Below are 14,661 nucleotides of genomic sequence, written 5' to 3'. Positions count from 1 at the left end.
GAGGCCTTTCCAGCCCCTGCTGCCCGCGGCTGGGGAGGAGGGGAAGGGGCGCCCTCCATCTGGGGCCTCCCTCCCCCCGGGCGAGGCCGCCGCGGCGCCGGCCAGGCCCGAGGAGTTAATGGCGGCAGGAAGCCACCCCCCGCCTGCCGTGCTCCCTCCTGCCGCCGGCCCTCCCCGTGACTCGCTTCCTCCGGCGGACGGGAACTGGGAGGAGTGAGCGGCCCCGGGCTGCCGCCCCCACCCCGCCAGCGGAGCCAGCCAGCCGCCGTCCCCGCTGCCCGCGGAGAACCGCGGCCGCCCCCGCGGGGAGGGACGCCGCCGAGCCCCGCCACCGGGGCGTGCCAGCGGGCGTCCGCCGCGCACCCAGCTCCCAGCGCCCAGCCGCGCCGCAGCGCCAACATGCCGGCCGTCGACAAACTCCTCCTGGAAGAGGCTTTGCAGGACAGCCCGCAGGTAGCGGCCCGCTGCCAGCGGCGAAACCGGGGCCGGGGCAGAGCCCCGCCGGTGTGGCGCACCTGAGCTGGCGGTGCCGGCCGGGGCGGTGCGGGGTTGGCGGCTCGGGAGGCCCGGGGAGCCGCCGTCCCGCGGCGGGGAGAGGGGTGTCAGCAGGCGGTGTAGGAGAGCGGGGCGGCAGGGGTGGGTCAGGGGGACTTCGCCCGTCGGAGCCGTCGGGGAGCCGGGGTGCTGTGGTGCAGGTAAACGGCACCCGGGTGGCGTCGGGGGAAGGCTTTGGTCTCCTCCTGGGTAAGCTGTCGGGGAAAAACAGGCCGTGTCAGCTCCTGGGGGCCTCCGGGGACGAGGGCGGCACCCTAGTGCGGAGGGGCAGGGTGTGAGGGGGCCGGGGCACAGCGCCCTTCCTCCTCACCTCCCTCAGAGAAACCCCTCCTTTGGCTTTTCCCTCACGCTGTCCTGTCCTGGTGTGCGCTCGCTGGGTGTGAGGCTTGCCCTGAAGAGGTGAGGTGTGTTGGGAAAGGATGGGTGGGCATGACTTGGTGCCCTGGCTTCCCCCGAGGTCCCCGAGGGAAAGGGAGACTTCAGCTCTGTGAGTCACCTGGCCCTGGTGACAAAAGTGGGCTGCAGGAATGTCACAACCAGCATGCCTGCTTCTCCCCACAAGCGGTGAAGGGTCCCAGGGGCGGTAGTGCAGATACAGAGACTTCCCGTGAGGATAGATGAGGTGAGGTGAATCCCACCGAAGATGACCTCCCTCTGAAGGAGTCTGAGAAACGAGGACAGAAGGTTGCTGCCCTTCCCTTCCCAACTGCAGGCAGGGGAGGACATTTCTCCTCTCACCCCTCTGCAAAGTCTTCTGTTGGCTCCTAGGTGCACAGAAGATACATAAATTCTCAGAGGGGCTGGTCCTTAAGAGTGCCCAGAGTAGCACCCTGTGCCCCGTTGTTGGGAGCCATGATGCGACACAGCTGCAGAAGTGACCCTTGAGGACTGTGGAAACCCCACAGTGAAGAACACATCATGTCATGACATTCTCAGGGGGCGGAGAGGTATGAGGCCTTGAGAGGTGGGAAAGGAGAGGGGAAAGCGGAAAGTTTAGATGGAAGAGAGAAATAAAGGGAAAGGGAAAGAGTGGAAGTTTCACAGAGGGGTGAGTAGGGAAGGCGCACTTGAGGACAAAGTGAGGTCCAGACAGAGATACAAAAGTAATTGGTGAAGCAGGAAAAGAAGGAGGGAGGGCAGGGTGGATCAGCATGGATCCTGCTCCCTGTGCAGGGAGCCCTGTGTTGTAATCCTAACTCATCTGCTGATGGATCAGGAGGAGGAGGAATGAATAGGTAAGCTGTGGAGCAGATTGCTGATAGGTGTTACGGAGTCTGTCATGAGATGTATTGAAGGAAAGATTGGACTTGCACCTGTCAGGACTTAATGAGTCTTGGGGCTCATCTGGATCAACTCTTCTTAACCTGTTTTTCTGTGATTCTATGAAATCCCGTCCTAGTAAGAATGATTTTCATCATCTGTTTGATATGGCATACATGGAATCTCCAGTTTGGAGATCAGAGGTTTTCAAAACTCAACTGGAAAAAGTGTGGAGTAACCTGATGTAATGTCAGGGTAAGTCCTGCTTTGAGCAGGGGTTTGGACAAGGTGACCTGCTGAGTTCTTTGAGAGTCTGAACTGTTCTGTGTTCCACATTTTACCAAAATGTGCTAGATCTATTATGAGCAGTTATTAACATTTTTAGTATTAACCTCCCTACTGCATTCTGGAGCTGAACAACTTGACACGCAGGGATAGGTGAACTCATTCCCCTTTTCAGTCAACACTTCCTTCAATGATTAAAAATGTAACACTGACTGAAAGCAGTTGAACAATGCACTGAATTGCATTTGGAGGTCTTCATCTTTCTTCTGACCTGAAATGAAGGCTGTTAACATCTCCTTTGCAATTACTGGAAATACCAGGCTGTGCATAAACCAGAGTATTTGCAGGATGTTTTGGCTTGATTTGGTCATTGCTTTTTGTTCAAGTCCTAAAATTTTGGGAGGGAGAGGCATTGTTTAATTTCTGTAATGGCCCAGTGTTGCTAAAATCTATTTTTTCACGTAAGAAAATGGGGGTGGGAGCATAAGGGGTTGGGGTGTTTAAGTCTTTTATATTTTTATTACTTTTTTCTTGGGGAGAGCTTTAGATTCACAGCACAACAGAGTCCCCCTGTAAGCTGGGTGCTACAAAATCAAAGCAAAAAGGCAGTCTCTGTTCCACAGAACTTACAGTGTAGCAACTTATGGGATCATTTACTTTGGAAAGTGACATGATTCTCCTCTGCCCTGTGCAGTCACTTGCAGCAAAGCAAAGGGATGGTAAAATGGGGACATAACCTCACTTTGTATGAACTGTGTGAAGTATGTAAATTATGTGCAAGACTGACAAGAATTAGGCCAAAGTTATTTCTTCATCAGTTTTCTGAAACTTGATTTCTCTCTCTCCAGCAATATAGTACTTTTGTCTTGATTTGTCTCCAAACATTGGCTGAAAAAGGCCATAAAAAGTGTCTTAATTTTGAAGTGTTTGGCCATAAAATAGGAGATAAATTTACGTAAGCAGTCATGCTAAAACCAAGGGAAATACTTGGATGAAAGAAGAAATTTCTTTCCTATGTTTCCAGAATCTGAGATAATGGTGCTATTAATGAGGATTCCTACATGTTAGCTTAATATTTGGATTACTGCTTTATTTCAGCAGCATTAGCTGCTATTCCAGAATTTTTCAAAACAGTAACAGCAAAAATATACACATGCTGATATTTTGTTGCAATAATTTAAAATGGTGTTCTTAAATATAAAAGTTTCTAAGAAACTTCCAAACTTTTTGAATCATTTATTGTTTTTATTATTTTTGAACAGTGTCCTAATAACTGAGGACAAGACTTTCAGAAATTATTTCCCAGAGCTGTTCTACCTCAACCTGTATTTAGACATCTGAAAAACTGAACCTGCAAAAATTCAGTGAGATTTAGGAATGTAGCTGACATTCCTGTGTTTGGAAGCCTTTTCCAGCATGCAGAAATGTGTGATTTGTAGCACACTTCCAGCAATTTCTTTAACTTTTTAGTCTTGGTTTCAGATTTGTCTTGATAAACATTGTGTCATGTTTTATAATTTTTGCCTTCCCGAGATTTATTTTTTAACCATCTTCATACCCTGTGAATTTCATGTGCTGTTGTAACACTGAACAAGGAAGATGAACACTGTATAGATAGAAGATAGTTTGTTGACATTAGTTTTGCTTGTTTTAATGCACTGTTGAAGATAAAACACTTAAAACCAGATGTTTTTTGAATATGTTTTCAGTTCCTGTAATAATAGCTTAGTGTGGAAAACTCTCAAAATCATGCCACTGTCCTTGTAGGGAAGTTCTGTAGAAAGGTCCTTTATAAGTTTGGGTTCTTGATATCCGTTTCACTGACTTGGCCTTCTCTCCATTCTTTGGTTTTTATGTTCTCTTTGTTTGAAAACAGTACTTTGTATTACATATCTCCTTACATGCTAAGATCTCAAAACTGGTTTCCCATCTCTAAGGTAGGAAGTATTGTAGCAGCTTGGCACGTTAGCAGACTGAAATGTTGAGAGCTTTAGAGTTACTCAAAGTATGGAAGTTCCCGTGCAACGTCTAGAACAGAACCCAAAGACTGACTCCCAAGTCATGTACTTTTACCGCTAAGCAACAATAATTTTTGGCTTAGATACATCACAGCAGAGATGAAATGATAGTTAATCTTAGGCCAGGATTCTTGAAGGATGCTGATTTTGTGTTTTTCAGGACAAGCATAAAGTATGGGCAGAGAGTTTTGCAGAGAAGAATAAATGCCTTGGGGAAGTACATGTGCCTTCTGTTAAAATAGTGAAGCAACTTAAAACTATCTTAAATCTTTGAAATAAATTTCCCAGATTTGAACCTGGGTACTTCAGGTACATTAGAGATTCCTGTAATAGGAGGATAGATAAAGCACTTGCTCAGTTACAGGACTGACATGATTATGAAAGTACTGGTGTTTATGCATGCCCCTAACATAGGCAGATGAAACTAATTAACGTCGTGGAAGTTAGATGTACAGATGGAAAGACATTGCCAGTTAGCATCAAATAGTTTGGATTTACCAAAGTTAAGACTAAGGATGGATCATGAGTTTGTTAAAGGGGCAGCCTTCCCTCTTTCATTGTTGTCATGATCTAGCAAATTCTGGAGCTCGGCATTATTCCAAGATATCTTTGTTTCCCATCTCAGGAGCTGTGTGAGCAACATAATTCCTGATGATTCCACCAAAGCAAATCAAGGGAATTTATGTCTTTAAGATAACACAAGTCATTATGCCCTTTTTCCCCCCTGTTTACTGACAAGGATGAGCTACCAGAATGGAGAAGGTACAGGGTATCTCTGAGTGGGTGTATACTTCTGTGCCTGTTGTTGTAGATGAACACTCAGTTGTTTGGTCTGATTACGTCAGCTAGCTTTGGCAGTGGCCCTTTAAGAGTTGCTCAAGACAGTTGAGAGTGAATAATACTCTAAATTATCTCGTGGACAGGGGTGTTTTTAATGCAGTCTGACATTAGAGAAGTAAAGTGAGCAAGCAGTGGTGTTTGACCCAGAGTCTAACGTGGTTTGGATTACTGTAGTCAGCAGGCAGATATTCAGGATTTTTTACATTCCTGATTGTGTTGGAAGGAATGTCTGTTAGTTAGAGCAAGAGACTGGGAGTCAGGATTTGGCCATAGCATTTTATCACTTTGCTTCCTTATGCCTCAGTTTACCTATCCATAACAGAAGGACTAATTTCTACGTGTTTTGAGGTTCTGAGTAAACAGAATCATGCAAAGGTAAAGGCTTATCATTTCTCATTGATTTGTATTTTTTGCTACCATCTATTTACAGTCATTGATGATTCTTTTTCATATTTTCACTCGGGACTAAAACCATTTGCTTTTTTTCTTTTATTGAAGACTCGATCTTTGCTCAGTGTATTTGAAGAAGATGCAGGAACCCTTACTGAATATACAAACCAGTTGCTTCAGGCAATGCAACGAGTCTATGGTGCTCAGGTAATTTTTCATTTGTGTTTCTTTTGTTCGATGTGGAGTAGAAGATAAATTGCTATGATGATGCTGTTATTTACATGAAAGTTGCCAAGTACCTGCACCTCTTGTGGTTTAAGAGGAGTCGTGGGTGTTTTCCATCTGATATCAAGGCCCCTTCCTGCCTTGATATTCAAGAGTCATATGCATGAAAAAAATCTTACCTGCTTTGTCTGTCTCCGAACAATTCATGAAAGAAAAATTGTAGTATGTCCTTACCTTATGGTACATTGGAAGGCCAGCCTTGACAAAATTACTTGCCTAAGTGTAGACACAATACACAGATAGGTATTCGCACTGACTTCAGGCATGTAACTTAGATGCTGTGACTCACCATTTAGAAGGAACTGTTTATGTGCATTGATTACAGAGAGAATGTACACTTTGAGTCATACTGAAGCTGAGTACCTAAAGTAGTCAGGGTGAAAACCATGGGAGCAGGAGCAAAAAAAAACCCCTCTTTCTAAAGTACTTACATGACCTAGATGACTAAATCTCTTTGAAAGTGAAACTTGCAAGGGAAATCATACCCAGTGCTTTGGAAAATACTGTAAATCTGAGTGATTGTCAGTGAAGCTAGGATTCCCATGTGCATAAAACTAGGTATTTAAAAATACCATGTCCAGATCTCTAAAGACACACACAGTATCTCATGGAACTTTTGCAAGTATTTATGTAGGTTAGATACCCGATGTCCTTAGAAACAATGGGTTTTCTATTGTTAAACCAGTAGATCAGAGGACACGGAGAGATGAGGACAGTGCAGGTATTTTGAATTTACTGGAAGACTGAGTGCCTGATTCTTACATTATCAGGAATCAGTTCAGCTATAAAACTACTGCAAGTGCATGTCCATTTGGTGGGATTGGTCTTTTAGGTGACTGATAGTGTGGCTTGGAAGAGCCGTCTGCCCGGGACCTAGCTACTTACACCTGGAAGATCCAGCTTTGGAGAGCTTTGAAGTCTTCATGTCCTGGGCCCTGTGCAAATGCAGAGCAATCAGAGGCTTACAGCACAGCTTAGATACTTAGAAAACAATACAGCACATTGCCAGGGGCTGGAGAGGTGCCTTGAAGTCAGCACTGAAAGTCAACGATGGGTGTTTTGGTAGAGTCACTGAGCTTTAACGGTAGCAAGAGCGTGGGCATGTTGGATGGTAGAAATCTGAGACCAAAGAGCAGGTACGATTGAAATGGATGAAAGAAGGAAATCAGAGAATAAATGTGGTTTGATTATGAAGTGTCCAGCTTGTGAACTACATGTCCCTTTTCCCTGCTGATGCCTTTTTAGGATGGCATTTTAGGAAGCGGTGGCCTGTTATTCATGAAAAAATGCTTTGTCTGCTTTTGTTTGCCTCTTCCTTTCCATCTCAGCTTTTAGCCTTCTCCATTTCTGTTGCCCCACAGTTATGACATTTCCTCTTTCTTCTCACTGTCTCAGCGCATTTACCCATCTGTACTTTGCAGTAGTACTGAGTCTACTTCATTTTCCCCTCACTTCTTGGCCACTTTCTTCCTGCACACTTCCTGCTTTAGTTTGATTTAAATACTTGGTCACCTGTGAATACTGGATGTGTTCCTTGAAATACCTCATCCGAGTTTGATGCTATTTTGGGATGGGAAGTGCACAGCAGTTGTTTAAAGTCAAGCTTTGTAAGGATTTGGAGGAGGGCACCCTACACTAGCCAACTGATTTAGGAAAATTCGGGTTTAGTGACCAGTGTTAGGGACTTCACCAAGGACACTGGCTCAACATTTCATGTTCTTAATACTGCTGCTTCTGCTATTTGATTCCTACCAAATCACTGTCTGTTGTGACTTCAGTTTGGGTTTGTGTTCTCAGAATCCAGTAGGGGCAAAAAAGTGACACTGCAGTAACAAGAAAGCATAAGTAGATCATATTAATTATGTAAGTGGAAAAGAAAATTGAAACTTCTTGTGGTTTTTTTTCCTATATATGTTTTAAAAACTCTTGATATTTTTGCTTGAGACCTAAAAGAATACATTAAAACTGGGGCAACAATCTGTTGGGTTTTTTTTAAATAAAAAATAATGGAAATACTTAAATCAGCCATATATGGCATAATTCCCAAGAGAATGGTGGTGTTTGTAGGCTAACATTGATTTCTGACTAATTTTACCGAGCCTTGCAAATATCAATATATGCTTGTCAGGAGCCCTTTCTGAATATTTCAGAGGAAGACACACTTTCTGACTGAATTCACCCTCAATTTTTGAGAGGCACATGACTTATTACAAAATTATATGATTGCAGTTGCAGTAGAAAAAGAAGTGTAATGCTGAATTGTCCACTAAACATAAATGGACAGTTAAGAAGAATCTATGTGTAATATTTCTTTGCTGCCTAATCACAACTTGAGAGGAAATAGACTTTAGCTCATGTGTTGTTAGGAGACACGTTGTCTGGGCCTCAACAGTGGCATATTAGGAAGTGCTAGCAATCCTTTTCATTTTGAGAGGGGACGAGATTTAGTAAAGTTGAGAGTATTGAGAAGCCAGGTTCTGAATTTGCCTTTCTGTTTTCCTGACTTAAATTTTGTCTTTGCCAAAGTCATTGTCATCCCCTGCTCTAATTTCCTTATCTATAAACTAAGAATTACAGTTACTGACCTACTTTGAAGCAATGACGATAAAAATGGCTGGAATCACAGTTCTGACAGTCAGACAAAACAGCAGTGGGTTGTACCAGTGCACAGTGTTTAAAAATCAGGGTTTATGCCCCCTCAAAACGGGGCAGTTTAAAAAAACCTTGATTCTTTCTAACTACATTCTGAACTTTAAAATTTTCCACGTCTCAACCATATTTTCAAGATTTTCTGGAGCAGTTTACTAGAAGTTTGGTGTTTCTTGTGATGAAAACTCAGATTTTCATGTAATTCAAACCACTGTAGCTTATGATCAAATAACAATAGTTGATGGTTCTGAATGGATGCAGTGCAGAGTCTCAGGGGAGTAGCAATTAGTACCAACTGCATGCTGTTAATTATCCATGTGGATATATGCATATATTTGTCCCAAAACACGGCTTTGTGTGCAGAGCAGCAATAAGTTTGTAAATTGACAGCTCAAGCTGCTCTAAACACTTGGATCAGTGCCTTTGAAAGAAATGTGAGAAAGAAAAATATTTGCCCAGAGCTTTTAAAAACACTTAGGAAAGTAGGAATCTTTTTGAACGTTCATTCCACACACACCCCCCCACCCCCCCCCGTTTTTTTAAGCTGCAGATTTCTGCTAGGTGCTGGGAACCTAACTTTTCAGACTTGCATATATTCAAGCAGGACTTAATTTTGCATGCCTTTAACTTTTCTAGTGACAGTAGGGCAATTGGTGGAGTGGGTGCATTCATTGGGATGGGCTTCAGTAAACGATGTAGATGGGACCTTTGAAATGACTTGAAACTGCTTCTATCCCAAGAGTGGAAGGAGGGATCTGCAGCATCCTGTCACAGGGTGTAGCAGTGGATACTGTCGAGGCCTCTGGAGCCACTTGGTGCGGAAGGGCCGCTAACACCAGGCTGCAGCTGGTGATGATGCATTGCTAGCAGATTGCCTTTGAGTGCAAGACCCTCAGATCCTCCTGTGCAGGATCAGGATGATGCTCTCATCTTTTCGGGTGCCCACCCCAGACGTGATGGCGTAGTGACTCTGTTTCACACATGGAGTCTTTTGGTGAAAAAGAGACTGATGCTACAAGGCAGATGCAGTGTATGATGCTGTGATTAAGGAGAAGTCACAGAAACCCGAATGTATGAACTGTACTCAAGAAGTGAGGTTTGGTTGATATGGCAAGCCCATGTATGTAAATATAGTGAAGCATTTTTATATGCATCAAATAAACCACATCCGTGTGAGTACATATTGCACTTCCTGCTGTAGTTCTCCCATCTGTGCTCTGGTACCCTGAAGTAGTTATCAGGTTAGTGATCTTACAGAGGAAATCTTCTTTACAGAGTTTATTCCTGTAGTTCTTCCTCCTTGCAAGCAAGCCCTGATGCTGCATCTGGCATTACTGCTGTCTGGTTCCTGTGAATGTTGTGTTCATCATTCTGGACATTTTATTACCTGAGCAATATATAATGCAGCCAGCAGGGACTGTTAGAAAATTTCATTTTCTTAAGCTGCATGCTGAGGCTCTTGCAATGGTGTCTGAGCAAAGTGCACCCAGGTTACATTCCTGACTTTCCACTGCCATAGTAAATTATTTTCAGAGCTTTACTATCACCTCCAGTTCTTCATCTTACTATAGAAACGGCTCAGCTGTGTTCATCACTTGAAACTAAATGCCATTTAGAAACTCAGGAGACTGTTGTGTCTGTACTGATTATTAGAAGAATAAATAGTTAGGCAGGTTAGAGGAAAGTAAGATGCAATATTTTGTCATTGGAAAGAGGTTTCATCTCATTATTCCTGACAAATCTGACTAGATACTAAGAGCAGTGATGGCAGAAGAGGAATAAAAAGAAACCCATGTTGCCTTTATCAGTATATCCAGAGAGAGAACAGCATGGGAACTGTGAAGTATAATTCTGTTCAGTCTCTGTGTCTCTGAGCAGTTGTCTTGTGACACCAGAGTCACACAGGCAAAGCAGCAACAACTTCTGGGGCTTACTGCGTTTTTATGTGAAGACTCTTAGGGAAACTCCTGACAATTCATGACACCCCATGTCTGCGTTTTTCAACAGTGTTGCTTGTTTCATCTTCTGTATATTGACTTCGCTAGGCTATAACTCAGTAGATAGGTGTCAAGCTCTCTAGGGCATGCATGGATTTTTGTATTTTTTTTCATAGCTAACCCTGAGTGTTCAGAATTCTTGAATTAGTTCTTGCTAAACTAACAAGTAAGCACTGATACAGTTTTTATTTTAATTGCTTTCTTTTCATGTCTGAGGCAACAATTGTGTTGTATTTTCAAATGAGAATACTTTTTTTCCCAAAATCTTTTGAAACATTAAAGTTTAAGTTAGCGTTTTGTAAACTTTCAGTTCAACATAGAGGAGGTTCAATAGAATGTTAGGTTGGACAAACACATGAAATAAATTACAGTTGTCAGCACTGACTTTTGTGAAATACTGTATATAGTTCCATATTCATGGTAAGTGTGCATCATATACCTCTGCACTTCCTGAGGCATATTTACCATATGTTGCTAACAGAGGTAAGCAGAGCATTATCACATGAGAACTAATGTATTTACAAAGCCATGGGAGTTGGTTTTAGTACTGCCTATGAAGTTGGAGTTGTCACCATGCCTGGAAGCAAGTTAACATTGCACTAAGCAGGATCTGGAGATTTGAGTACTACAAGGAGGCATAAACGTATGGATGCCCTGCTGAGAGTAATTGTTTCACAAGAAATTGGAAAGATTCTTTCCCTACTGAACTGGCCGTCCTACTGTAGCTGCTTTTGCTGTTTAACAGCAGAGTTTTGACTAGTGTCTTCTATTTCTTGAAGCTATTAGATGAACCGTTCACATTTATGAGGAGTGGATGCCATGCTGTGAATCAGCAGCAGGGCAAGCCATATGTTAGCCTGATCTTGTAAAGTGCTGGGTAGCCGGAGCACCCTGGTGAGGCTTAGCTTCTCTTACCCTTGGGCTCATGTTTCCAAGCTATTTAACATGCAAACCTAAGCCTGTAAGACTGTAACATTTACTAGATTGCTGGAGAACTCTATTTTGTAGGAAGATGACATGCACATACAGACAGAGCTGCATAAAACTGTTGTATCAAGACCCAGTTCTTTCTGTGTTGTGCCTGGTTTTGAAGGTAAATGTGTTCCCTAGTTCTGAAAAGATGAGAAGGCTGCAACTGCCTCATGGACCTCCTCCTTCAACCACCTACCTGTTGTTTTTTTTCCTCATTTATGAGGCATTAAGCTTTCCCAGATGTAGGCCAAATTTTATTATGTGTCATTCTGCACATACAGGGTGCATGGATAAATACCTTTATCAGTATCTTGCTTGTTTACATGAAGAAGCCTTTGGCAGTTCAGTGTGCTGGTTACTTGCAGAGTTTTAAAAATGCCAGCTTTAGCTGGAGTAGGAAAGTAGCTTTGCAGAATGCTTCATTATATTGGGATTGGAATTGGACATGCTGGAATAGCTCTCTGTCTTTAGAAGTTAATTTATAGCTCAACTTAATCCTTTACATGCCCTCAAATCTGGAGTCTGTTAGATGACTATAGAAATGTCTTCTGACTTCAGTGTATTAGCCCTCAAGAGTTTATTTTGGAAAAATTCAAAAAGAGACCCTAAAAAGGGATGGACTGCATCACTAGTAAATGGTTAACGGCATGGGATTTTATTACAAACGGGTTACAGAAAAATCATACTCTCTTCTGATGATATGAACAGCTTGGTGAGTAAAGGTGATAATGAAGAAGGTGGAATCAACCCAGAAAAATCACATGCTTTTGCTCTGGCACTAGATTGAAAATAACAGTTGGACATTTTCTTGCTGACTGACTTGAAGGCAGGGTGAGATACTGAAATAACTTGAGAATTAAACAATGTTTTTTAATCTGTTGTTTTTTTCATTTCTGGTAGATTAATGCTAGATTCAAGACACAGCTTCCATTACCTTATCTATTTGAACTGGTGTTAGTGAACTTTTTAATAGGGCTAGCATGCCCTAGCATGCCAGCCAAGGTTAAAAAGAAAAAGGTCAGCACATGTGTAATCATAACTGATTGCTTGATACCTATTTTCATACAGTCCTTTCTTCTTTCCTTCTAGTATACTTTTTTTACATTAGTGCTACATTGATGTTTTCTTTGCTAAGTAAAATCATCTAATGAAAATGAATGTATTTTCAAGCCCCAGTACTGCTTAATTTTGCCCTCATTTAGAATACTAGGATTTCTGTTCAGGATTACTGAGTTTCTGCCTGATACATCATCTCATTAATAGTTCTCCCACTCCAGAAATGCTTGATGAATTTTGAAATGTCAGGTAATGTGGAAGAGATGTGATCAGGCAGTCAGGATTGTGTAGTAGCTTTTCTTTTGCTGTGGTATACTGAATTTCAGTCACTTCAGGATAAAAGAAGTGAATGTTGCTGTATTTCATGGGAAAATGTCTTGGAAATAGATTAAAACCTGTTAAAATAATTTGCCTGGATTTAGTGGATTTGCCAATTGAAGCAATGCAAATAACTTTTAAGTCTTGAGACTGATTAGTATCGGGGGAGGGGGAAGAGAAGGCTGGTTAGGAAGAAATGGGAGGAGGATTAAACCAAATTTTCCCAGATCAGTGTGTTTAGCAATGAAGTATTACCACTAGGTCATCAGAGCACTTTGCCTGCTTCCTGTTCTTTAAGCAGTGTTGCTGTGTTTCAGTTTGCTAGCTTAATTTGGTTTGTTTACAGCTGTTTGGGGGGGGTGGTGTTTGGTTGTTGGGTTGGGTTTTTTTTTCCCTAGTGATACGATGAATGATTTTGTACCTCTCATGGGAACAAAGTCTGGCAGAGGTTGGGAGGGAGGATGAAGGGCCCAGGGTTAACTTTTCCACGTACGCAGGGGTTGAGTAACAAGTTTGTTTGTGGTGTTCTGACATAAAGAACCAAGCCTATATATGAAAAATATGACCTGCTGGCATCAATGGGATATCAGTGATGTGTGGAGCTGTTGTCCCAAAATCCCAAAGTAAATTTTATGTCAGGCCCTTCCATCAATTTGTTCTGTACTTGGAGTACATGATGTGCCATGAATGTCTGCTTGGGATCTGTATGTGACTGTTGTCACTTGATCATATACTTGATATGATGTTAATTTACAGACCTTTGAGACCCGCAGGGTTTATGTATTCTCCCATTACCCTGTCACATACTAGAGACTGCTCCCAGGGAGTGGTGATCACTGGAAGATGCTTCTCTTCCACACACCTCTTTGCATTGCCCATTCTCAAACTGTCCCACACAGATGAGTAATGATGCTCTTTGTTCCTCTTTGGATATTGGGTGAGGAAATTGAGGATCTGTAGTCTTTAAAAACCAAACTGTTAGACTTTGAGGATGGCTGACAAAGGGATGGGACGCCTTTGGTGTCAGCCCGTTATTCTGAAGCTTCTTGTAGTGTTTGCAAGTTAAAGCCAGAAGCTTTTATTTTCCAAATTCAGAACAGACCACACAGTTGCAGACTTTGAAGGAATAAGTGAAATGAAACAAAAAGAGAAAAAAGAGGCATGTTTCTAACACTCAGTTTATTTCAAAAGATTTCTCTCACCCTGACCCAACTGTACAACTGACAGATGGCATCACAGTTGCTGTGTGAGGACTTAAGTCTTCTTGCAGTTCTTACTCAGCTTACTCAGCTCTATCTTTGAGGTTGTGTTTATGAAAAAGATCCTACCTCTGCTTCTTTTTGTAATCTTAAATTCATCTTTGGACTCCACCCACATGCATACAAACAAACGAACAAACCCTTTTAATGTCATCAGTCCACATAGAAGGAGTCTCATCCTTCCTGTCATCAAGTCATTGCTTTCTAGCTCTCACTTTGAAGGTGGCAAAGTCTCTTGGGTGTTCTTACAGCCTGGGAGCAGATAGTTAAGGCTCGTTCCTATCCTTCCCTGAGCCATTAGCAAGGTTTGTTAGTTTGTTATAAAGCATGACATCCTTTTGCATCGTCAACTGGCTTGGGAAATACTTAAATACCAAGTGTCTGTGTAAAGCTTTTTCATATTAAAAAATATGCAGTCTGCATAACCAACCTGCAAATCATACATGAATCCTTGGCATTATTACTGTACGAAACTGTAGTGTTCATTACTAATTGGTGCGAGACCAGAAACAAGAATAATCCGTCACTGTGAGGTGGGAATAGTCATGGGGTGTACATGATTTGAGTTTGGACCCAGATTAACTCAGTTCAGAGCCCTTGTTTGTGCCTTGGAAGGCCTCTGCTCTCCCACCTCCAGCCACCAGTGAGTATTATCACCATAGTGTTTTAAGTTGTTCAGAATTAGTTCACCCATCTTTTTCTGCCACGTGTTCACATACAGCTGCTGTTACCTAGGCTGTGGCTACGTCTCTTTGTTCTTTCTGATTTGGGCATACT

The 14,661-nt window shown here is 42.6% G+C and overlaps 1 protein-coding gene across 2 annotated transcripts in view; it reads left to right on the top strand.

Annotated features, from left to right (window-relative positions):
• The first annotated feature begins 244 nt into the window (after positions 1–244).
• The window catches only part of APPL2 (adaptor protein, phosphotyrosine interacting with PH domain and leucine zipper 2), a 39,587-nt gene continuing 25,170 nt past the window's right edge, over positions 245–14,661 (top strand). The window contains exons 1-2 of one of the 2 annotated variants that reach the window (XM_074871907.1): positions 245–453; positions 5,457–5,555. In XM_074871907.1, coding sequence (XP_074728008.1) covers positions 400–453; positions 5,457–5,555 — 153 coding nt within the window. In that variant the 5' untranslated portion in view covers positions 245–399. The remainder of the gene's footprint in view (positions 454–5,456; positions 5,556–14,661) is intronic. The other variant, XM_074871906.1, reaches the window with a different exon arrangement.

Source organism: Strix uralensis, chromosome 5 (genome assembly GCF_047716275.1).
Source record: "Strix uralensis isolate ZFMK-TIS-50842 chromosome 5, bStrUra1, whole genome shotgun sequence".
Lineage (NCBI taxonomy): Eukaryota > Metazoa > Chordata > Aves > Strigiformes > Strigidae > Strix > Strix uralensis.
Note: the sequence above shows the minus strand (reverse complement) of the source record. Positions and strands in the feature narration are given on the sequence as shown.